This window comes from Mobula birostris, chromosome X (genome assembly GCF_030028105.1).
Source record: "Mobula birostris isolate sMobBir1 chromosome X, sMobBir1.hap1, whole genome shotgun sequence".
In the NCBI taxonomy this organism is placed as follows: domain Eukaryota; kingdom Metazoa; phylum Chordata; class Chondrichthyes; order Myliobatiformes; family Myliobatidae; genus Mobula; species Mobula birostris.
This window is the reverse complement of record NC_092402.1, coordinates 71,440,373-71,466,255: the sequence shown is the minus strand read 5'-3', so window position 1 is coordinate 71,466,255 and position 25,883 is coordinate 71,440,373. Positions and strand designations below refer to the sequence as shown.

The 25,883-nt window shown below is 44.0% G+C and overlaps 2 protein-coding genes across 3 annotated transcripts in view; one reads left to right on the top strand and one right to left on the bottom strand.

Moving 5' to 3' along the window:
* Positions 1-23,125, bottom strand: part of kansl1b (KAT8 regulatory NSL complex subunit 1b) — a 200,199-nt gene extending 177,074 nt beyond the window's left edge. The window contains exons 1-3 of one of the 2 annotated variants that reach the window (XM_072249272.1): positions 22,798-23,125; positions 19,445-19,550; positions 19,230-19,347 (exon numbers count right to left, since the gene is read on the bottom strand). The gene's annotated coding sequence lies outside the window, so the exon portion shown is untranslated. The remainder of the gene's footprint in view (positions 1-19,229; positions 19,348-19,444; positions 19,551-22,797) is intronic. The other variant, XM_072249273.1, reaches the window with a different exon arrangement.
* LOC140191528 (uncharacterized) lies at positions 11,692-25,577 on the top strand. The gene is made up of 4 exons (XM_072248978.1): positions 11,692-11,718; positions 19,712-19,766; positions 21,460-23,243; positions 24,965-25,577. The coding sequence occupies exons 1-3, from the start codon at positions 11,692-11,694 to the stop codon at positions 22,659-22,661; spliced, it is 1,284 nt and encodes a 427-aa protein (XP_072105079.1). The 3' UTR covers positions 22,662-23,243; positions 24,965-25,577.
* The last annotated feature ends 306 nt before the right edge of the window (positions 25,578-25,883 follow it).

Genomic DNA, 25,883 nt, shown 5'->3' with positions numbered 1-25,883 from the left:
CACTGAAACTTACCTGTCGTTACCTTTTGAATACTGTTAATGTACCTGCCTCACTCACTTCCCCTCACAATTCATTCCATAAACTGACCAGTCTCTGAGTTAACAGAAAAGTTATTGCCCCTCAGGTTTCTATTAAACATGTTGGCCAGTTTCTCAGCAAAGAAAACAAGTGCCTTCTCAGAATGGAGATCAGGAGATCAGTGGACCGGGTGGGGGGAGAGGGGGGAGGGATTGATACTAAAACTCATAAAATGGAAAAAGGTGCCACCTCAGTACTGCAGGACTGTTTTGAAAGTACGGACAAGAGCATATTCAGGGAGGAAGCTACCTACGATCATCACGTCAAAATTGATGAATATGTGGGATTGGTGACTGGCTACATAGGAAAGTGCATTGAGGATGTTACCATGATTAAACACTACACTGCCAAGGCAAACCAGAAACCATGGCTGTCTGCAGAAATGTGTGCACAGCTTAGGGATCAGGATGCCGTCTTCAGATCAGGTCAGTCAGAGCCGTGCTCTCCCATGCCATCAGGAAGGAAAGTGAGAGTACTCACAGAAAATTTGTACACCAGGATGGTGTTCATTGACTTCAGTTTGGCATTTAACATGCTCATCCCTGAGAGGCTGGTGGGTATTGGGACTCAACGCCCCTCTCTGTAACTGGATCTTGGCCTTCTTGATGGAGAGACCCCAGTCAGTCTGAGTTGGCAACAACATCTCAAGCTCCATCACGTTGAACACTGATGCCCCCTCCCCCCAAGGGTTGTGTTCACCCTGCTGACTCACAACTGCTCTGCCAGATCCAACTCAAACCACATCATCGAGTTCACTGATGGTACAACAGTGGTTGGCCCCATCAGCAACAATGATGAGTCAGCAGACAGAGAGAAGGTAGAGAGGCTTGTCAAATGGTGTGAGGACAACAACCTGAGTTTCAACGTGGAGAGGACAAAAGAGCTGATTGTGGACTTCAGGAAGGCACAGGTCAGCCACTCTCCATTGAACATCAATGGCTCTGGCGTGGAGAGAGTGAAGAGCACAAAGTTCCTTGGTGTGCATATAACAGATTACCTAACCTGGACCCACAACACCTCCTCATTAGTCAAGAAGGCACAGCAGTGTCAACACTTTAAGAGAAGACTGAGGCATGCAAGGCTACCTAACCCCATTCTAACAACTTTCTACAGGTACACCCATGAGCAAACAAATCTCAAGGTTGTATAATTTATACATTATTTGATAATAAAAGAGTCTTGAATACCATCAAGAATGTCCTGTCCGGCTGCATCATTTAGAGTGGTTTGGAAGATGCAAGGTGTCAGACCACAAGACCCGACAGAAGATCGTAAAAACCCCTGAGAGGATCACTGGGGTCTCCTTCCCCCATATTGGTGACATTTACTGAGAGTTTGTACACGAAGGACCAAAGCATTATTGAGGATCCCTACCACCCATCCCATAATCTCTTTGACCCACTACCATCAGGAAGTGGCAACAGGAGCATCAGGACTAGGACTGACAGACTGGATAACAAGTTCTTCCCTCAGGCTGAGTCTAATTAATACCCTGCCACCACTGAGGTCTCGTCACAAGGTCAGCGTGCTGTTGTTCTGTGCTTTACTACATGCATTTTGCATTATATTTCATTAACTTATTTATAGTATAATATTTTGGTTTATGTGCTGTGTGTGATATATGTTGTGTGGGTATACCATGGTTCAGAGGAACATTGTTTTGTTTGGTTGTATATATGTACAGTTAGAAGACAATAAACTTGAACTTGTATACACGGTTTATTGTGAAACCAGCTTTGTATTCCCATAAGCAATGTTAATCCCCGGCTGCTAGGGTAGATTGCTGGCCCACTGGCCAACAATTTAACCACATTCATCACCCAACAATAGCCCAGGACTTTGCTGATTTCTACCCCCCCCCCACCTATAAAAAGGGGTCTAGGGCAGAAGGTGTTGGCCTTACCCACATCCCAGGCTGTGATAAAACAAGCATCAACCCCAATCCCCTCCACCACCACGAATGCAGTCTCACCTTCACAAGATGGGCGGGATGATTCATTGGCAAGTTCATTGTTGAATTGGTTAGTAAGTTGGATGTTGAGCAACTTTGATTGATAGGTTGGGGATTGGTGAATTAGTTGATTAGGGGTTGATTGATTTGTTCATTTGTTTATCCTTTGGTGGATTGGTGGGGGTTGGAGGTTAATTTGCCAATTGTTTTGTGAGGAGAGATGGTGTTCCATTTGGCCTTTTGTTGGACAGGTGGAGAGGTCAGGAAAGATGCACTTCCAGAGGACATCTTCACCTTGTTGTTACTGCTCCTGGACCTAGAGTGGGAATAATTCAGTTGACACACTTACTCCAAGCCAAACGAACCCAATCCCATCATTCCTTGTTCCTCCAAATCTCTTCACTCGCACAGGAAGCCCCCACAGAGAGCCATCACCCAAGGTTGACCTGTGACTTCTAATGGATCAACTAAGGAGGGGTTAGTTGTTGTCAATACTCATCTTGGCTGAGCTCATGAAAACAGATTTGAATATAATCACAACGCTGTTTGTGCATCTTGCTGTGCACACATTTCCCACAAGAGTTATCATACTGCAGGAGTGACTGCTACTTAATCCACTGAGTTCCTCCAGCAGTTTGGTTTTGTTGCACAGGTTGATGGGATAGTTGGAAAAGAGTATGCTTGCCTTTATTAGTCAAGGCATTAAGATCAAGAGTCAGGAAGTTATGTTGCCACTTTATAAAACTCTGGTTAGGCCACATCAAGAACATTGAATTCAGTTTTGCTGACCCCATTATAGGAAGGATGTGGAAGCGATGGAAAGGACACAGAAGCAATTTACATAGATACTGCCTTGAGCATGTGTTATAAGTAGAGTCTGAACAAATTTGGGTGGTTTTCTTTGGAGTAGTGGAGGCTGAGGGGACTAAGTTATAAAATTATGAAAGGCAGAGATAGGTAGACAGCCAGCACCTTTTTCCCAGGGTGGAAATGTTTAATACAAAAGGCATGCGAGTTGAAATGTTCAACGGGATGTGTGGGCAAAGGCTTTTTTAATACACAGAATTATGGGTGCCTGGAAATGCATTGCTTGGGGTGGTGGTGGAGGCAGATATGATAGTCATTTAAGAGGCTCCTTGATATGTGAATGTGCAGAGAATGGAAGCATATGGATGATGCCAAATGGTAGCATATGGATGACGCCAAAGAGATTAGTTTAATTAGACATAATTAGTTTGGCACAGGATTGTAGGCCTACTCCTGTGCTGCATTGTTCTATATTCTAAATTTATTTTTTCCTCACCTTAAGTAGGGCAATTAAATGTGGCCTTATCAGTTTTCTGCAGCTGCAACATGAGTTGTCAAATTTCTCACTCAATGCCACAACCCATGAAGGCAAGAAAACCATATACCTTTACCATGCAATCCACTTGTGCTGTCATTTCCATGGAGCTATGAACTTGTGCCCCAAGATCACTAAGAACATCAATGCTCCTAAGGATCCTGTCATTTAGTGTAACCTTCCTCACTACCCACACCTTCACTAACTTTTGTGTAAACTGCAAAGTTACTTATCAGCCCACCAGCAATTTCATCAAAATCATTTCTTTATATCACAAGCAACAGAGGTTACCGCACTGACCGCTGCAGAACATCTCTGTCAAAATGACTGAGCAATCTTCTATCTTGCCCCTCAATAACTGAGGATAGATCTCACCACACCCTTGAGACTTATCCACCTAAATGTTCAAGATACCCAATACTTAGGTGTATAAGATGATGAGAGGCATTGATCGTGTGGATAGTCAGAGGCTTTTTCCCAGGGCTGAAATGCCTAGCACGAGAGGGCACAGGTTTAAGGTGCTTGGAAGTAGGTACAGTGGAGATATCAGGGGTAAGTTTTTTTTTATGCAGAGTGGTGAGTGTGTGGAATGGGCTGCCAGCAACAGTGGCAGAGGTGGACACGATCAAGATAGGGTCTTTTAAGAGACTCCTGGATAGGTACATGGAGCTCAGAAAAATAGAGGGCTATGGGTAACCCTAGGTAATTCCTAAAGTAAGGACATGTTCGGCACAGCGTTGTGGGTCAATAGGCCTGTATTGTGCTGTAGATTTTCTATATTTCTTTCTGGATATTACCACCCAGCTCATGCTCTTTTCTCACTGCTGCCATCAGGTAGAAGGTACAGGAGCCTCAGGACTCACACCACCAGTTTCAGGAACAGTTATTACCCCTCAACCATCAGGCTCCTGAACCAGAGGAGATAAATTGACTTGCCCCACAACTGAATTTCTCCCACAACCTATGGACTCATTTTCAAAGACTCTTCATCTCATGTTCTCAAAATTTATTTCTTACTTGTCTATTTTTCTCTTTCTTTTTGTATTTGTACAGTTTGTTGTATTTTGCACACTGGTTGTCCACCCTGTTGGTGTGGTCTTTCATTGATTCTATTATAGTTATTGGATTTATTGAGTATGCCCACAAGAAAAACGAATCTCAGGTGACACACATGTACTCTGATAATAAATTTACTTTGAACTTTGAACATATCATGTCGCTCCCTGATCTCACCATCCTCCATGTCCTTCTCCTTGATGAGTAGCAATACAAACTACCCATATAGTTACTAGTCTCTTCTTCTGTCTCCTAGCATAAATTCACTCCTTTTGTCCTTGAGTGGTCCTATCTTCTCTCAAGCTACTCTCTTTCAGTGTACGTATAAAATGCCTTGGGATTTTTCTTAATCCTACTCACCACGGCAACTCTGGCAGGGTCTGCAAGACATTACTTCCCACAAAGTGAAACCCAATAGCATGAACGGCAGCGATGCTTCACTACCAGATGAACTCAACGCCTTCTATGCACGCTTTGAAAGGGAGAACACAACTACAGCTGTGAAGATCCCTGCTGCACCTGATGACCCTGTGATCTCTGTCTCAGAGGCCGATGTTAGACTGTCTTTAAAGAGAGTGAACCCTCACAAGGCAGAAGGTCCCGATGGAATACCTGGTAAGTCTCTGAAAACCTGTGCCAACCAACTGGCGGGAGTATTTAAGGACATTTTCAACCTCTCACTGCTACGGACGGAAGTTCCCACTTGCTTCAAAAAGGCAACAAATATACCAGTACCTAAGAAGAATAATGTGAGCTGCCTTAATGACTATCGCATGGTAGCGCTCACATCTACAGTAACGAAATGCTTTGAGAGGTTGGTCATGACTAGACTGAACTCCTGCCTCAGCAAGGACCTGGACCCATTGCAATTTGCCTATTGCCACAGTAGGTCCACGGCAGACGCGATCTCAATGGCTTTCCACGCTGCTTTAGACCAGCTGGACAACACAAATACCTATGTCAGGATACTGTTCATCGACTATAGCTCAGCATTTAATACCAACATTCCCACAATCCTGATTGAGAAGTTGGGCCTCTCAACTTCAGAAGTTGGGCCTCAGAACCTGGGCCTCTGTACCTCCCTCTGGAATTGGATCCTCGACTTCCTAACCAGAAGACCACAATCTGTGCGGATTAGTGATAACATCTCCTCCTCGCTGACGATCAACGCTAGCACACCTCAGGGGTATGTGCTTAGCCCACTGCTCTACTCTCTATATACACAAGACTGTGTGGCTAGGCATAGCTCAAATACCATCTACAAATTTGCTGATGATACAATCATTGTTGGTAGAATCTCAGGTGGTGATGAGAGAGCGTACAGGAGTGAGATATGCCAACTAGTGGAATGGTGCCGCAGCAACAACCTGGCACTCAAGGTCAGTAAGACAAAAGAGCTGATTGTGGACTTCAGGAAGGGTAAGATGAAGGAACACATCCCATCCTCATAGAGGGATCAGAAGTGGAGAGAGTGAGCAATTTCAAGTTCCTGGGTGTCAAATCTCTGAAGATCTAACCTGGTCCCCACATATCGATGTAGTCATAAAGAAGGCAAGACAGCAGCTATACTTTATTAGGAGTTTGAAGAGATTTCGCATGTCAACAAGCACACTCAAAAACTTCTATAGATGTACCGTGGAGATCATTCTGACGGGCTGCATCACTGTCTGGTATGGAGGGGCTACTGCACAGGACTGAAAGAAGCTGCAGAGGGTTGTAAATCTAGTCAGCTCCATCTTGGGTACTAGCCTACAAAGTAGCCAGAACATCTTCAGGGAGCGGTGTCTCAGAAAGGCAGCGTCCATTATTAAGGACCCCCATTGTCGTAACTTCTACTTTGAAAAGGCACACTCGACAACTTCATGCCAAAGAAACAACTTTATCTCGAACTTCAAAACGTTACGTATATACAGAGGGTTTCACAACCCGTATGGCATGGCAGGAACACTATGTACACGAGGGCCACCGGAAGAACAACAAATGGAAGTAGACCCTCCCCCCCCCCCGATCCTAATTAGTATTAACTTGCTTTTAATTACACTCATATTACAATACCCATCACCCAGGACATGCCCTCTTCTCAGTGTTACACAGTCAGGAAAGAGGTATAGAAGCCTGAAAGCACACACTCAGCGATTCAGGAACAGCTTCTTCCCCTCTGCCATCCGATTCCTCAATGGACATTGAACCCTTGGACACTACCTCACTTTTTTTAATATACAGTATTTTTGTTTTTTGCACGTATTTTAACCTATTCAATATACATACACTGTAATTGATTTACTTATTTATTTTTTTTTCTTTTCTATATTATGTATTGCATTGAACTGCTGCTGCTAAGTTAACAAATTTCACATCACATGCCGGTGATAATAAACCTGATTCTGATTCACCAAGGACATTTCACCTCCCCTTTGGCACTCTCAATTCCTTGTTTGAGTTCATTCATGCTTCCTTCATATTCCTCAAAGGCTCTGTCCAATTTCAGCTTCCTAAACCTTATATATGCTTCTTTTCTCTTTTTGACTAAATTTGAGAATCCAAGGTTCCCAAATCTTACCATCCTTATCTTCTTTCCTCACAGGAACACGTTGGTCCTGAATTCTGACCAGCTAGCTTCTAAATGACTCCCATCTGAGATGTGGATTTGTCCAACGCAACTGCTCCTAATCTACTTTCCCCTCCTGCCCAACTTTTGGAGTTAACCTTCCAATTTAGCATCCCCCTCCCCCCCACTACTCAAGGTCCAGTCTTATCCTTGTCCATAACTATCTTAAAATTATGATCACTCTTCCCAAAATGCTCTCCCACTGATAAGCTCTGATCACTTGACCAAACTTATTCCCAGTACAAGGTCTAGTGTGACCCCCTTCCCTAGTTGGAAGATCTGGTATCGAGAAACTCTTCTGAATGCACCTTAGAAATTTTGCCCCTTTTAAATTTCTGGCATGAAAGGATTCCCTGTCAGTATTAGGGAAATTAAGATCACCTGCTATCACAACCCTGTTGCTTTTACATCTTTCCATAATATGCCTTCCTCTCTGATCCTCTACCTTGTGCTGGCTAATGTAAGGTCTGCAGTTTAACCTCATCATAGTGAATGAATCTTTGTAATTCCTGAGCTCCATCCATATGGTCTCCTGGATGAACCCTTCATCCAGTTCTCTTGATACAGTTGTGATACTCTCCCTGATTAGTAGTGCAACTCATACATATATTTTATTTGAATATTTCACCCATATTCTTACATGCCTTATCTTTCCCTTCCAAACGTCCCTTTTGACTTTATTCAGCTTTCTCTAATATACTGCCCTTCGGGAACATAAAACTCAATATCACAGATGATTTTCCTTTTATCCTTATTGTGTCACAGCACACCTTGTCATCCAAGGGCCACGATTTGAAAAATCCCATAGTTTTATAGAGAATCTCTTTTGTGGATGCATCCGATTGTTCTGGAACTGAATTACTTGAAAGGAAAGGCTTCTTATACTTTTGCACAATCACTTCTCAGGTTTAGTAAAATTGACCTGAGCTGAAATTAGAACTGTAACTCTCATTTTACATTAATCACTTTCAACAATTACACTAAATGTATTGTGTGCTGATTTGTACCACTGACAGCCATGGCACCTGCTCAACTTCATCCCATACAACCAAATGCAGAACTCCTGAAATAGAGACAGAGACCAAGCACAAAATTGTTTGCAAAGGTTGAGAGAATGAAGACAATGAAAGGAGTTCCAACATTAAGAAATGAAACAGCTTGAAATGAATTCATTCAGTTCAGGAGAACCTAGAACAACATTCCACTGAGATTATGATGTCCCATTAACTGCGGTGATGGTGAGTTGAGTCATTTTACCCAGTGTACATTGAAACAGAATCATTGCAATTTGCTTTGACAAGGAACATAGAATAAAGTGGAAAGCTCACAAGCTGACATTTTCCCCAACCAGTTCAAGTTCTTGTCCAATGCAGAATTTTGTGGTTCTAGCATGATTTTCCTTGGCAAGGGTGCCTCAAAGACATGCATCTTTAACAGAGTGTAACAGCTCAAGTATCACAAAACTGAATTTGATATTAATCTGGAAAAGCAGACAGTACAACCGACAAGAGGTTTGGTCAACAATTCTTAGTCATAGAGCACGGAAACAAGCACTTTGGCTCATCTGGTTCATGCCAAACTGTTATTCTGCCTAGTCCCATCAACCTGCACCTGGACCATAGCTCTCCATACCCCTCCCATCCACGTACTTATTGAAACTTCACTTAAAATTTGCAATCAAACCTGCATCCATCACTTCTGCTGACAGCTTGTTCCACACTCACACCCCACTCTAAGTGAAGAAGTTTCCCCTCAGGTTCCCCTTAAATTCACTGTCTTGAAGAGGAGAGAAATAGAGGCCTTGGCAATGAATTATTAAGAGCTTAAGCAGCAAAATGAATGGACTTAATGGTAGGCCAGAAGAACTGAGTAATGCATAAGAGGCTAAAATTGACAGAAGTGTGTAAAGTTATCACTGAGTATGAATGGATCAAAGATAAACAGATTTTTGGATATTAAGTGAATCAAATCATATTGCTTTGGTGCAGAAAAGTAACATCTCAGTGAATAGCAGTGCTGGCACAAGGGGCCAAATGTCCCACTTCTTATCTTGCCCAAGTGAAATTTCCTTATCTGCTCAAGGCACAAGAGACTTAAAATTGAACTACAAATTAATTTTACAACATAAATGCTGTAACCATCACACACCACACAGAAAGATTTGGGTTCTGACTCACACTGATTCCAAATGGTATCCAACTGCTTACACTTCTGTCTACTGTCAATATTGTGTCCAGCTAAAAGTAGAAGATACTGACTCTGAATGCCAAAGATAACAAAATTATACAAATAGGTTTTACACATTGCCCTTTATCAGCACTCCCAGCCGTTGATTTACAGAATGTCACATCAATGGTTACTGAATTGACATTTAGACTACATTCCCAAAGCTAAATCAACAAGAAGCCCAAGAGGCCTTAAGTTAGGAGGGAGATGTAATAACATTGTAATTGAAAAGTAGGGTGCTTGAGACCGGCCAGTTTCCAAGCAAGAATACTTGCTGAAATTGTGCTTATTTTCCCAGCAAACAGCAGATAATTCATCAAGAATACTCCGCTGAATGTAGAGTCATGCCACCACTGCAAATTCGCCCGGCACAGCAAACACCCATAATCCCAACAAAGCTGTGTGTGGAAGTGGGTAGAAAAACAAGGGAGAATTATAGACAAAAAGTCAATCTTTTTTTTTCTTGATGAGGGAATGAGGGATACAGTGGTAATGTTACACCACTGATAATCCAGAAGCCAGAGTTCAAATTCCACCACTGCAGCTGTGGAATTTAAATTCAATTAATGATCAGGAAATTGAAGAACGATAACCAGTCTTAGTAATGATGATCAGCAAAAACACTTCTGGTTCACTGAAACCTGCCACCCCCACTCAGTAGCAGCAGAGGAAAAGATTAGCTGTATTTGTCACATGTACATTGAAACATACAGTGAGAGGCATCATTCACGTCAATGACCAACACGGTCCAAGGATTTTGCTGGGGGCAGCCCGCAAGTGTTGCCATGCTTCTGGTGCCAACATAACACACCCACAATTTACAAATCCTAATCTGTACGCCTAAGGAACATGGAAAGAAACCGGAGCATCCAGAAGGAACTCGCACGGTCACAGGGAGAATGTACAAACTCCTTACAGACAGCAGCGGAATTGAAAGCAACACACACAAAATGCTGGAGGTCAGGCAGCATCTATGAAAGTGAATAAACAGTCGATGTTTCAGGCTGAGACTCTTCTTCAGGACTGGAAAGGAAGTGGGAAGATGCCAGAATAAAAAGGTTGCGGTGGTGATGGGGGGGGGGGGGGGAGAGATAGTTAGAAAGTGATACGTGAAGCCAGGTGGGTTGGAAAGATAAAGGACTGGAGAGGAAGGAATCTGATAGGAGAGGAGAGTGGACAATAGGAGAAAATGAGAGGAGGAGGGGCACCAGGAGAAAGTGAAAGGCAGGTGAGAAGTGGTAAGAGGCCAGAGTGGAGAACAGACTGGGGGGGAGGAGGGGGAGAGAAGGGAAATTTATGTTACCAGAAGAAAAATCGATATTCATGCCATCATGAGCAGGAATTGAATCTTGATAGGTGATCGCTAGCGCTTTAAAAACTGTTACGCTACCAGTGATGTGACTCAGAGGAATTGGAGGTCAGTGGAAGGCTGGCATCTGATACCAAGTGGCACATAACAGGCACCAGTCAGACAGATTCCATCCTGTCAACAATGAAAGTGGCTGCCTATTGTATTTCACAAATGGCACGGTAGCGTAGCAGTTAGCATAACACGACTACAGCAACAGCAACCTGGGTTCAATTCCCACTGCTGTCTGTAAGGAGTTTGTACGTTCTCCTGTGAACGCATGGGTTTCCTACCACATTCTAAAGATGCATGGGTTGTAGGCTCATTGGTCACATGGATGTAATTGGGCCATGTGGGCTCATTGGGCCAAAAGAGCCTGCTACCATTGCATATCTCTCAATTAGAAATAAGCTAAGGAAGACTGGTGCAAATAATGACATTGAGCACTGCAAACACCCAGGGTCCATCAAGTGGCAAAAACCTGAATGGCAATCTAAAATATCACAAATACAAGGTCAGGTATGAATATAAAGCACTTAATGATATCATGACAGTTTATCACAAACCACATCATATCCACAGCACACCACTTTACTGTGACAACCTCCCAATGTCATGGCACACTGCCGACCAAGATCTGATATGATGGCAATGAGATTGTACTCAAATCCCTTTAAGGCCAACACTGGTTTGCTTAGGATCAAAACATTGAGGATGCAGCCAGATTGCTCACACCTGTACAAAGTCCCAGAAATTAGAGATGCATGAAATAAGGGTACAATTGTAACTGCAGAAGACTTCTAATCCTTGAAGATTGGTGAATCAATGAGGAAGAATTCCTCATTCATTTGCAATGGCCCTTGGACCAGCATGTTGAAGATCCAGCTCAAACAGGCAGTCCTTGTCAGGATTTGTGCAGAGGAAGAATACTGTTCTGCAGGGTCACTGGGGAAAAGGCATCCATAAGATGACAGAATTATGCATTTAAAATGGAGAGCATGAGAGCAGATTCTGAGACTGGTATCCTGGATCTAAATAAAGGAAACCATGATGGTGTGAGGTGCAAATTGGCTTTGACAATATGGGGACAATAATGGATCAGGAAAAGGTAACCTTGGATCAGTTACATTTGTGTATTCCTGTTTGGTGTAAAAATAAAATCAAAAATAAACCTGCAAATGCTGGGAGCCTGAAAGACAAACAGAAAATGCTGGAAATATTCAGATGAGGCAGAATTTGTAGAAAGAGAAAAAGAGTTAATGTTTCAGGTCTTAGACCCTTTGTTTGATCTGGGAAAAAGAAAGACAATTTACTTTTCAGTCTCAGGGAAGGTGAGAGAGGGAATCTCTCTGAAAGGATAGCAGTTAGAAGCAGATTTTGCTTCTTTTTCTGTGCCCTTTTTCCATTCTCATTCCAGTCAGGAAAATAGGAAGGAAGGTTATTATATGAACATCAACTGATTGGGAACATCAACTGATTGAGAAAGTGCAACAAGATGGGGATATCCTTGTGCGCCAGGGGCCAAAAGTGATAGACTGACATCATACAGATTACATTGGCAGGTAGAAGCACATTATGTTTTACTGGTGTTGCTACTAAGAACATGTAAATGTTGATATAAATAGCTAAGGACAAAATGATACATATCCAGCAAGCCAGGTGATGTTATTGAAGATAGAAACAACTTATAAACAGGAGAAATTCTGCAGATGCTGTAAATCCAAAGCAACACACACAAAGTGCTGGAACAACTCAACAGGTCAGGCAGCATCTACGGAAATGAATAAACAGTTGACTTTTCAGGTTGAGACCCTTCTTTAGGACTGCAGAGGTAGGGGTAAGACACCAGAATAAAAAGGCGTGGCTGGAGGGAGGGGAAGGAGGATAGCCAGATGATAGGTGAAGCCAGATAGGTGGGAAAGGAAAGGGCTGGAGAGGAAGTAATCTTATAGGAGAGGAGAGTGGACCATGGGAGAAAGGGAAGGGGGAGGGGACCCAGGGGAGGTGATAAGCAGGAGAAAACGGGTAAGAAACCAGAGTGGGGAATAGAAGAGGAGGAGAGGGGAAGGGATTTTCTTTTACTGGAAGGAGCAATCAATATTCATGCCAAGAGTTTGGAGGCTACCCAGGTGGAATACAAGGTGTTGCTCCTTCACCCTGAGGGTGGCCACATCATGGCACAAGAGGTAGCCATGGACTGACATAGAACAACTTGTAGTTCCACCTCTCTTTTTTTGTTTCCTTGCACTTCAATAAATTACTACCTCTCACATATAATCCAAATCTCTGAGGGGTTTTTTTTTCCCCATTTCCCCAACACAAAGGGATCATTTACAACAGCCAATCAACTTTCCTGCATATCTATGAGATGCAGCCAGAGAAAACTGACAGGGAAGGATGCATGAACTCCATACAGACAGCACCAGGGAAGAAGTCCATGCAACTGAGGCAATGCTAACTGCTGCCCTACTAAGTGAACCCTGTCCACATACACTGTAAATTCCTGCAAATCACATTTATAACCCACCACAGTACCAAAACACTTAACAATATGACAAATGCTGTCCTGTCACCATGAAAAAGATAAAATTGTCTTTCAATACATACGCCCATTACATTCTCCATAAACATCATCCAGATGGGTGAGTCCACACATGCGCAGTTCTATCACTCACCGGCTTGTGCTTCTCCCCCTCCTTTTATTCTGGCTTCTGCCCTCTTTTTTTTTCCAGTCCTGTTGAAGGGTCTCAGCTCAAAATGTTGACCATTCATTCCCCTCCATAGATGCTGTTTGACCTGCTGTTAGTCTGTACCAATGAATTCCACAAATTCACCACCACCTGGCTAAAGAATTTCCTTCTCATCTCGTTCCAAATGGATGCCCCTCTATTCTGAAGCTCTCTCTCCTGGTCCTGAACTACCCCACTATAGGAAACATCCTCTCCACATCTGCTCCATCTTGACCTTTCAATATTTGATAGGTTTCAATGAGATCCCCCCTCATTCTTCTAAACTCCAGCAAGTACAGGCCCAAGCCATTTAATTCCTGGGATTACTCTCGTGAATCTCCTCTGGACCCTCTCCAATGCCAGCACAACTTATCAGATAAGGGGTCCACAACTGCTCACAATACTCCAAGTACAGTCTGACTAATGCCTTATAAAGCCTTAGCACTGCATCCTTGCTCTTATGTTCTAGTCCTCTCAAAATCAATGCTCACATTGCATTTGCCTTCCTCACTACTGAGTCAACCTGCAAGTTAACCTTTTGGGAATCCTGCACAAGGACTCCCTAGACCTTTTGCACCTTTGATTTTTTTTTATTTTCTCCCCATTTAAAAAATAGTCTATGCCTTTATTCCTTCTACAAAAGTGTATGATCATATACTTCCCTGCACTATATTCCATCTGCCACTTCTTTGCCAATTCTCCCAGTCTGTCCAAATCTTTCTGCTTCCTCATGTCCTGATGCGTCTCAATACCCACCCCCCATAGAGCATAACTTGTCACCAGCAGCCAACCAGAATTGGCCCCCTTTATTCTAACTCTTAGCTTCCTGCCAATCAGCAAATCTTCTATCCACACTAGTATCGTTCCTATAATTCCATGGGCTCTTATCTTGTTGAGCAGCCTTATGTGTGGCACCTTGTCAAAGGCCTTCTGAAAATCCAAATAAACATCCACAGGCTCTCCTTTGTCTATCCTGCTTGTTATTTCCTCAAAGAATTCCAACAAATTTGTCAGATAAGATTCCCCCTTAAGGAAATCATGCTGGCTTTAGTTTAGTTAATACGTGCCTCCAAGTACCGCGAAACCTCATCCTCAATAATGGACTCTAATACTAAAGTCAGGCTAAGTGGCCTATAATTTCCTGCCCTTTGCCTCCCTCCCTTTCTAAAGGGTGAAAAGACATTTGCAATTTTCCAGTCCTCCAGAACCATTCCAGAATTGAGTGGTTCTTGAAAGATCCTTACTAATGCCACCACAATCTCTTCAGTTACCTCTTTCAGAACCCTGGATTGTGGTCCATCTGGTCCGGGTGACTTGTCTACCTTCAGACCTTTCAGCTTCCCAAGCACCTTCTCTCTAGTAATAGCAACTACACTCACTTCTGCTCCCTTGCACTTTTGAATTTCTGGCATACTGCTAGTGTCTTCCACAGTGCAGACTGATGAAAAATACTTCCTAAGTTCATTCACCATTGCGTTGTCCTCCATTACTCCCTCTTCATTGTAACATTCTAGCATCCAATATCCACTCTCGTCTCTCTTTTACTCTATAGAGTGTATCTGAAAAAATCTTGATATCTTCCTTTATATTTTTGGCAAACATACCTTCATATTTCATCTGTCCTCTTCTTATGGTTTTTTAGCTGCCTTTTGTTGGTTTTTAAAAGCTTCCCAATCCTCTAACTTCCCACTAACCTTTGCTCTATTATATGCCCACTTTTTTGCTTTTATGCTGTCTTTGACTTCCCTGGTCAGCCACGGTTGCTTCATCCTCCCTTTAGATAACTTCATCTTTGAGATGTATCCATTCTGCACCTTCCAAATTGCCTCCAGGAACTTCAGCCTTTGCTGTTCTGCCATCATCTCTGCCAGTGTCTCCTTCCAATCAACTTTGGCCAGCTCTTCTCTCATGTCTCTGTAATCCACTTTACTCCAATGCAATTCTGAGACATCCGACTTTATCCTCCTCTCAAAATGCAGGGTGAATTCTATTATATTTTGATCACTGTCTTCCAAGGGTTCCTTTACCTTAGGCTCCCTAATCAAAGGAATTATGGAAAAGTTCATTACACAACACCCAATCCAGAATTGCCTTTCCTCTAGTGGGCTCAACCACAAGCTGCTTTAAAAAGCCATCCTGAAGGCATTCTACAAATTCCCTCACTTAAGATACAGCACAACCTAATTTTTCCTATCTACCTGCATATTGAAATCCCCCAGGACGATCATAACATTTCCCTTTTTACATGCCTTTTTTTAAGATCTCATGTTGTAATTTATATCTCACATCCTGGCTACTATTTGGAGGCCTGTATATAATTCCTATCACGATCTATTTACCTTTGCAGTTTCTTTACTCTACCCATAAGAATTCTACATCTTTCTATCTTCTGTCACCTCATACTAAAGATTTGAAAGAGCCACACCACCCCACCCCCTCTGTCTACCTACCTGTCCAATTGATACAATATGTATCCTCGGGTTACATTCCCAGCTATGATCTTCTTTCAGCCAAGTCTCAGTGAGCTCCACAACATCATACCTGCCAATCTCAAGCTGTGCCACAAAATCATTTACTCTATTCTAAATACTTTGTGTATTCAAATATACCACCTTGTCTTGTATTCATCACCCTTTTCAATTTTGCCCCCATGTGACACTTCACCTCATCTCACTGACTGCAATTTTGCTCTATCATCTGCCTGTCCTTCCTCACAGTCCGGCTGCACAATGCATCTACTTGTATACTAACTGCTCCATCCTCAGCACTCTCTCTCTGGTTCTCATCCCCCTGCCAAATTAAGCCCTCTCAAACAGCTCTAACAAACCTGCCCACAAGGACGTTGATTCCCCTTGAGTTCAGGTGTAATCCGTCTTTTTTGTGCAGGTCATACCTTTCCCAGAAGAGATCTGAACAATTCAGAAATCTCAAATCCTGCCCTCTGCACCAGTTCCTCAGCCACTAATTCATCCTTTTCCTGCCCTGACTAGTACATGGCACTGAAAGTAATTCAGGGATTACTATCTTGGAGGTTCTGCTCTTTAGCCTTTTCCCTAACTCCTTGTACTCACTGCTCAAGAACTCTTCCCCCTTCTCCCTATGTGCACCACAATCTCTGGCCGCTCATCCTCCCCCTTGAGAATCTTCTGCAGCCGCTGAGACATCCTGGACCCTAGAGGCTGGACGCAACACAACTCCTGGCTTCTCTTTCGAGGCCGCAGAATCTGCTGTCCGTCTCCCCCACTATCGAGTCTCCCATCACGATCACCGTACTTGAATTTACACTTCCCTGCTGATCCTCAGAGCCTGGCAGCTGCTACTGTGCCCTGATAGGTCATTCCTCGCACCCCCCCCCCCACCCCAGTATCCAAAGGAGTATACAGTAGTACTAGAAAGTTTGTGAACCCTGTAGAATTTTCTCTTATTTCTGCATAAGTATGACCTAACCTGTGATCAGATCTTCACGCAAGTCCTAAATCTAGATAAAGAGAACCCAATTAAATAAATAACACAAAAAACACTATTCTTGTTCATTTATTTATTGAGAACAATGATCCAACATTACATGTATTTGTTGGAAAAATTATGTGAACCTTTGCTTTCAGTAACTAGTGTGACCTCCTTGTACAGCAACAACTTCAACCAAATGTTTCCGGTAACTGTTGATCAGTCCTGCACATTAGCTTGGAGGAACTTTAGGCCATTCCTCCTTACAAAACTGCTTCAACTCTGGGATGTTGATGGGCTTCCTTGCATGAACTGCTTGCTTCAGGTCATTCCACAACATTTTTCTATAGGATTAAGGTCAGGACTTTAACTTGGCCATTCCAAAATGTGAATTTTCTTCTCTTTAAACCATTCTGGTGTTGATTTACTCTTGCCTTTTGAATCATTGTCTTGTTGCATTATCTAACTTCTATTCAGCTTCAAGTAACAGACTGCTACCCTGACATTCCCCTTAAAATGTCTTGATACAATTTTGAATTCATTGTTCCCTTGACAATTGCAGGTTGCCCAGGCCCTGATGCAGCAAAGCAGCCCAAACCATGATGCTCCTTCCATCATGCTTCACAGTTGGGATGAGGTGTTGGTTTGCAGTGCCCTTCTTCCTCCAAACATAGCGGTGCACATTTCTGCCAAAAAGTTCAACTTTTGTCTCATCTGTCCTCAGAGCATTGTAGAACACACAGACACAAGGTTGTCTTTTGCAAACTTGAGAGGTGCAGCAATGTTTATTTTTTAGAGCAGTGGTTTCCCCCGTGGTGTCCTTCCATGAACACCATTCTTGTTCAGTGTTTTTCTTATAGTGGACACACGAGCAGTGACTTTAGCAAGTTCTAGAGATTTCTGCAGGTCTTCTGCTGTTACCCTTAGGTTCTTTTTCACCTCCTTCAGCATTGCACTTTGTGCTCTTGGTGTGATCTTTGCAGGATGCCCACTCCTAGGGAGAGTAGCAACAGTACTGAATTTCCTCCATTTGTAGATAATTTCTCTTACTGTGGACTGATGAACATGCAGGTCTTCAGAAATGCTTTGGTAGCCTTTTCAGCTTCGTGCATCTCTACAATTCTTCCTCTAAGGTCCTCTGAAAGTTGTTCTGATCCCGGCATGGTGCACATTCTGAGTTGGATGATCAGCCATGATCATACTGAATGGCGGGCCAGGCTCGAAGGGCCGAATGGCCTACTCCTGCACCTATTTTCTATGTTTCTATAAACAAATCATTCTTGAGAAGAGCAGGCTTTGTCAGTAATCTGACTTTGTATGCCTTTTTTATAGGGCAGGGCACCTCTCCAACCCACACTTCCAAACACAACTCATTGATTGGAACACCTGACTCCAAATAGCTTTTGTAGAAGGCATTACCCCAGAGGGTCACATATTTTTTCCAACAAATACATGTAATATTGCATCATTTTTCTCATTCAGTAAATGAACAAGTATAATGTTTTTGTGTTATTTAGTTAATTGGGGTTTCTTTATCTAGTTGTAGGACTTACATGAAGATCTGGTCATATTTATGCAGAAATAGAGAAACTTCTACAGGGTTCACAAATTTTCCAGCACCACTGTATTTGTTGCTGAGGGGAACGGCAATAGGGGAACCCTGCACTGACTGGTTAATCCCCTTCCTTCTCCTGGTGGTCATCTATCTACTGTCACCCAGCCTGGACTCTGGGTGTCACCACCTTAGTAAAAGTCTCATCTATTAAAGTTTTCAGCCTCCCAGATGGTCCTGAGAGCATCTGGCCCCAGCTCCTTGTTAGTCAGGAACTGAAGTTGGGTGCACTTCCTGCAGATATCAGGGAGACTGTTAGGTATCCTGCAATCCCTCATCTCACAGAATCATTATTTCACTCTGAAATTGATGTCAACTAATATTTTGCTGCCCATGGCACCTGCTTGAAAGAGGATATCAAAGAAAGCCATATCAGCCCATTGAGAATGCAGCAATTCTTCTCAAAAAACCTTATCACCTTCTGGCTTTTCACTTTATCCCCTCTCACCCATCTTCCCCCTCACCTGACTTCATCTATCAGCTGCCTGCTTCCTTCCCCTCCCCAACCTTCTGATTCTGGCTTCTGCCCCTTTCCTTTCCAGTCCTGATGAAGGGCCATAGCCCAAAATGTTGACTGCTTATTCATTTCCATAGATGTTGGCTGACCTGCTGAGTTCCTCCAGCGTTTTGTGTGTGTTGCTCTGGCTTTCCAGCATCTGCAGAATCTCTTGCTTCTCAAACAATCCATCACATTCTCATCCCCCTCCCCTTCTCACCATAGCCCTGCAAATTCTTTCCTTTCAGGTAATTATTCAGCACACTTTTAAACATCACAGCTTTATCTGCCTCCGTTATTACGCCAGCAGTTCATTGCAAGCCATAATCACTCACTGGTTCAGTATCTTTTTGCTCACGCCACTTTAGATTTTTTGGCCATTCTTCGTCCTCGATGTCCTCCAGTTCTTGACTCTTCTGCCACTGGGTATAGTTTCTGTCTGCCATCCAGACCCTTGAGGATTTTAAAGAATTTCATCAGATCTCTTTGAACTTCCACATCAATTTGGGACTTCTAACAAATAAGATCTCTCTCCCCCAATTCACCTTACCTCCACTGCTTGTGCAGGACCATTGTTGCTAAACACTAGTTGAGACACAAGATTACAGCACAGAAAGACAATGAAGACTTGCCTCTTCCAGGTTTTTCTTGAGTTCCTGTGAAAAAGGACAGCATCACGTGAAGATCAAGCTACTCTTTTGTACACGAGTCACAACTATAACCACGGTTACGCCACAATAGCGTAGTGGTTAGCACAATGGAATTAAAACTCAGGGTGTCAAAACATGAAAATAAGTTTCGGCTCTTCTGTTCTCAGATTGTTGACTTGCTGCGGAATGGACCTGTGACCCCAAGCAAGGCTTTCCACTTCAGTACTGCTTTGATTCTTTCAGTAAGGAACTGTGGAACACCAGATCATTTCCTGGCTTTGAAAGAAGGCAGAATTGAATTCAAGCATACTGCTTGGCTCCTCTGGCAACAAGACATTTCAGCAGTCGTTCAAGCCATTGCTAACGTTGGTTAAATGTGGCATCATTCAAAAGCCATCCTCCAAACATGCTGAAGCCAATTATATGTAACCGTAACTGTGAAGTATCATCGGAGCATTGGCAGAGCAATATACGGCTTAGACAAGGGGAAAGGCCCTTGCAGAAGCCTATCTCCCCACCTCCTTTCTCCATCATCCCTTTCTCAACTTCATCCTTGCACTCAGCATCAAAACCTTTCTCCCTGCTCCAGCCTCTCTTACCCTCATCATCACCCATACATCCCATTACCCCCTTCCAGCCTCACCGCACCCACCACTCTTTACTGACTGCCACTCCTACCACCCCATAACTCTCCCCGAACCCGCCAATAAAGGGAGCGAGGACAAGAGGATAAAAGGCACACCTTCCTCTTATCCCACCTCATTTCAGTCCTCCTTACCACACTCTCTTCAACCCCCAACTTGCCACCATTGTCTCCTTTATAGGATACAGGAGCAGCATTAGGCCATTCAGCCCATCAAGTCTGCTCTGCCGTTCCATCATGGTTGATTTATTATCCCTCTCAACAACATTCTCCTGCCTTCATCCCAAACCTTCAACACCCTTACTTATCAAGAACCTATCAATCTCTGCTTTATATACACCCAGTGACTTAGCCTGCTCAGCTCTCTGTGGCAATGAATTCCATAGATTCACTACCCTCTGACTGAAGAAATTCCTTCTCATCTCTGTTCGAAAGGGATGTTCTATTCTGAGGCTGTGCCCTCAGGCCCTAGACTCCCACCACTACAGGAAACATCCTCTCCACATCCACTCTATCAAGGCCTTTCAATATTCAATAGCTTCCAATTAGATTCCCTTTCATTCTTCTGAACTTCAGTGACCACAGGCCCAGAGCCATCAAACACTCCTCATACAATAACCCTTTCATTCCCAGAATAATTCTTGTGAACCTCCAGTGAACCCTCTCCAATGTCAGCATGCCCTTTCTTGGATAAGGGGCCCAAAACTGCTCTCAATACTCCAAGTGAGGCCTCACCAGTGTCTTATAAAGGCTCAGCATTACATCCTTGCTATTATATTCTTGTCCTCTCAAAATGACTGCCCTCCTCACCACTGGTTCAACCTGCAAATAAACCTTCCAGGAACCCTGCCCCTCACCAAGCTTTGTATCACCTGCAAATTTACCTACCCTGAAGCTCATTACACCCCAACTCCTCCCACAACACCTCAGCCCATCCGATCCCACAACTCACACATAGTCACTCACCACCTCCTCCCCCAACCCAAAACCACACGCCACCACCGATACCACCCTACTCCACCATCTCCCACCATTCTTCCTCCTCCTAAACCACAACCCCTCATTCTCCTCCTCCCTGACCCTCCACCTCCTGTTACTCCCAAACACCCCTTTCTCCTCAACCCTCATCTTCTTCCTCCCCAACCCTGCATATCCTCTCCTCCCCAATCCTCATCCTCTTCCTCCCCAACCCTGCACATCCTCTTCTGCCCCAATCCTCATCCTCCCCAACCCCACACATCTTCTTCAGCCCCAATCCTCATCCTCTTCCAGCCCAATCCTCCTCATTCTCTTCCTCCCCAACCCTGCACATCCTCTTCTGCCCCAATCCTCATCCTCTTCTGCCTCAATCCTCCTCCTCTTCCTCCCCAACCCTCCTCTTCCTTTTCCTTCCCAATCCCTCTTCATCCCAATTATCTTCATCCCCAAACCTCCTCCCCTCTCCAATCCTCCTCATCCTCTTCCTTCCCCAATCCTCCTCTTCCTTCTCCAATCCTCCACATCCTTCTTCCTCCCAAATCCTCCTCCTCTGCATCCTTCTGCCTCCTTCTCCCCAATCCTCCACCTCCTCCTCATCCTCTTCCTCCCTAATCCTCCAACTCCTTCTCATCCTCTTCCACCCCAGTCTTCCTCATCCTCTCCTCCCCAATCCTCATCCTCTTCTGCCCCAATCCTCCTCATCCTCTTCTGCCCCAATCCTCCTCATCCTCTTCCACCTCAATCCTCCTCCTCTTCCTCCCCAAACCTCCTCTTCCTCCCCAAACCTCCTCTTCCTTCCCAATCCATCTCCTCTTCATCCCAATTATCTTCCTCCCCAAACCTCCTCCCCCTCTCCAATCCTCCTCATCCTCTTCCTTCCCCAATCCTCCTCTTCCTTCTCCAATCCTCCACATCCTTCTTCCTCCCAAATCCTCCTCCTCTGCATCCTTCCGCCTCCTTCTCCCCAATCCTCTACCTCCTCCTCATCCTCTTCCGCCTCAATCCTCCTCTTCCTCCCCAACCCTCCTCTTCCTTTTCCTCCCCAAACCTCCTCCCCCTCCAATCCTCCTCATCCTCTTCCTTCCCCAATCCTTCTCTTCCTTCTCCAATCCTCCACATCCTTCTTCCTCCCAAATCCTCCTCCTCTGCATCCTTCTCCCCAATCCTCCACCTCCTCCTCATCCTCCCCAATCCTCCATCTCCTTCTCATCCTCTTCCACCCCAATCTTCCTCATCTTCCTTTCCCTCCCCAATCCTTCTCATCATCTTCCTCCCCAAACCTTCTCCTTTCCAATCCTTCTCCTCTTCATCCCCAATCATCTTCCTCCCCTCCAATCCTCCTCCTCATCCTCTTCCTTCTCCAATCCTCCTCTGCATCCTTCTTCCTCCCCAATGCTCATCACCCTCCCCAATCCTCCTCCTCTGCATCCTTCCTCATCTTCTTCCTCCCAATCCTTTTCATCCTCTTCCTTCCCGAATCCTCCTTCTTTCTCTAATCCTCCTCCTATCCATCCTTCTTCCTCCCGAATCCTCATCCTCTTCCTTCCCCAATTCTCCTCCTTTTCTTCTTCCTCCCCATTCCTCATCTTTCTCCACCCTGTACAGTTCTCATCCTCCTTTCCCCATATTTACCCGGACCTTCACGTACAGTACTCCAATTCCCCCTGCCGCAGCTCTCCTCTCCCATGAAGAACCTATGTGTGTCTTTGGGACCGGGCTCAAGTCCGGGAGCGGACAGGCCGCCCTCCCAGCAGCCCAGTTCGCATTTCGGGCGCCTAGACTGGGCCCTGGAGCTGTGACAGCCCGGACCGCTCTGCACCAGCACTTGCAACCAGCGGCCCCGGGCCCTGCTCCAAGAGATTGTCAAGCCGGCGCCTGCCCAAGGTTTTCTCGATCAGGGTACGGGGCCGGTGAAGGAAGAGAGCCCGCACCCCAGAACCGCTCCATTCAGACCGGTCCGTCCCCCAGCACGGAGCTGCCGGAAACACCGCCCGCGCACACTGATTGGCCGCAACGTCAGTGATCATTGGCTTAGCCAATGTCAATCAGGAGGCAGCGACAGAGTCAGTCAAACAAACGTGAGTAATGGATGGAGCGTCAGGGAGAGGATGGTTGAGTGAACAAATAGCAGGGTGAGGGAAAAGGAGGAAAATAAGAAGGAGGTAGAGCGAGGGAGTGTGGGAGATAGGGAAGGAGAGCGAAAACTGTAAGAGAGTGATGAGAGACAGACACTTCATTGATCCCAAAGGAAATAACAATGTCACAGTAGCATTTCAAGTTCACAGGTATACAAATATTAGAAGAGAAGTAAGAAGGATAAATAAAAAATAAGTTACTACGAACAGTCTAACAGGAAGGGGGGGGGGGTCATCACTTCCCCAGCTATAGGTTGACTCATTATAGAGCCCAATGGCCGAGGGTAAGAATGACCTCATATATCACGTTCTTTGGAGCAGCGCAGTTGTCTTAGTCTGTTACTGAAAATGCTCCTCTGTTCAGCCAAGGTGGCATGCAGAGGGTGAGAAACATTGTCCAGAATTGCCAGGATTTTCTGTAGGGTCCTTTGTTCTACCACAGCCTCCAGCGTGTCCAGTTTGACTCCTTTCACAGAGCCAGCCTTTCTGATCAGTTTACTGAGCCCACGTTAATGCCATTGCCCCAGCACACCACTGCATAGAAGATTGCACTGGCGACAACAGACTGATACAATATGTGAAGGAGAGGCCTGCATACTCCAAAGGACCTCAGTCTCCTCAGGAAGTAGAGGTGACTCTGGCCCTTCTTGTACACAGTCGCTGTGTTGGTGCTTCACTCAAGTCTGTCATCCAGGTGCATCCCAGGTACTTGTCGGTCCTCACCACATCCGCATCCACATCCACATCCTCACCATCAGTAGTAACAGGGAGCAGTGCAGAGTGAGAAAGATGCAGTGTAAAACAGAAAGTGAGAAAGAGGAGAGTGAAATATTGAGTGAAGAAGGGAGAGAGGCAGTGTGTGAAATAGAGAGAGGGAGTTTATGTAACAGAACAGATAGTCTTTTACAGGGTGGAAATGTCAAATATGAGGGTACAGCTTTAAGGTGATGGGGAAAGTTCAAAGGAGATGTACGGTTGTAAGGAAAGAGTAAAATATAACTCCTTTTCGGAATATGATGAAATGTGTTACACAAAATAGAAGTTTGTAAGACAAAATTGTCTTAGGTTGGGATGTGGGAAAGTTTATAGAAAGTATAAGAGAACCAGTTGACAGCAATGTTTTGGAAACTTTGTGTGAGCACCAGTCTACAGCCTTGAGAGTAGATATGGTGAAAAACATGTAGTCCGTGAGCCAGGACCCCAAATTTGGGCCACTGGTACCATCTGGGGGGAATAATTCTTATAGTGATTTTTGGCAAGGTATACACCCCTCGTGCTAGAAAATATGTGATAGCATTGGCAGCTTTCTGTGTGTTATCACTCGATTTATAACCCCATGACAAAACACACTTTTCAAAACGATACATAGCACAGAATAAAGCATTCTACTTCAAACTGATGGTTCTCTCTTATTATTGATGCTTTGTCTTTGAAAATTGGTGGGAATATAGCTCAGACTATATGTTTTTCAGAAAAGTTGTTAAAATTAGCATCTCTACAAATGTTATCTATTACTGGCAGTGACAACACAGTGACATTACACAAGATGTACTTCTGTTTCACATTTATATCTTGTATATCACCATTTATACGTACATTTATATCACCTTTGCAGCAGGTGCTTTTTTCACCAGCAATGTTAATGTGGTTTTTTTCTGTTTCAGGTACTGTGGTGGTGGGATAGTCCTACACAAGAGAGGAGAGAGAAGAGTGGAGTAGATTTAGATCTCGAGTAGCTGAATCACTTTGCTTCAGAATGGAGAGACATAAGCACAAAGAATCTATTAAGAAGCAGTGTATCATACACCGGAAAACATCAAAAGAAGATGATGACCATTTAGTTAGTCCTTGAGACTATGAATCCTGGAAAACATTACTTGAAGCAGCCAAAGTGAGAAACTATGCCCCTATTTTAGATGTTGCTAAAAAACTTGGAGAAAGAGAAGTCCCAAGAATCTACTGTCACCAAAGATGCTGAAGCCTCTTCACCATGAAGAGAGACTGAGATACTCTGAAAAGGAAAGTCAAGGAAAGCATTACTGATGAAGCTGGTGAGAACACCTGTACATCAGAAAGGCCAAGTAGGAGATCTTCATCCGAAGCAGGGGGTATGATCAAATCTGCATTTTTTGTAATAAGGTGAAATTTCTGAAAGGCTCCATGCCATGTAAAAAGCTTTTGGGGGCTGGGGTAACATTTTCTGCTGTACTGATGTTAATATGGAATATATACAAAAAGTAATTACTTATTTGAATTCCTGAATAAATTCTCTACAAATCCATGTGATTATATGTGTCCAAGGGTTTTTTATTGACTTTTCCAAAATAAACAACAGCCGAATATTTTTTTAAAAATGAAATGATTCACTCTCCTGAAATTGGGCACTGTACTGCGAGTGCCACCAATGACATAGTTTTCAAAGTAGAATTTTATAGCAACATTTGATGAAAAGTGCTTGAACTCAGCTATCATTGTGAGAAATTTCAATGTTGAGGGATCACTGATGACAAAATACCACTAGGTTGAATATGTATGTTGTACTTTATATTAGCTACTTTTCAGAAACGCTTATTTTAGGGTAGT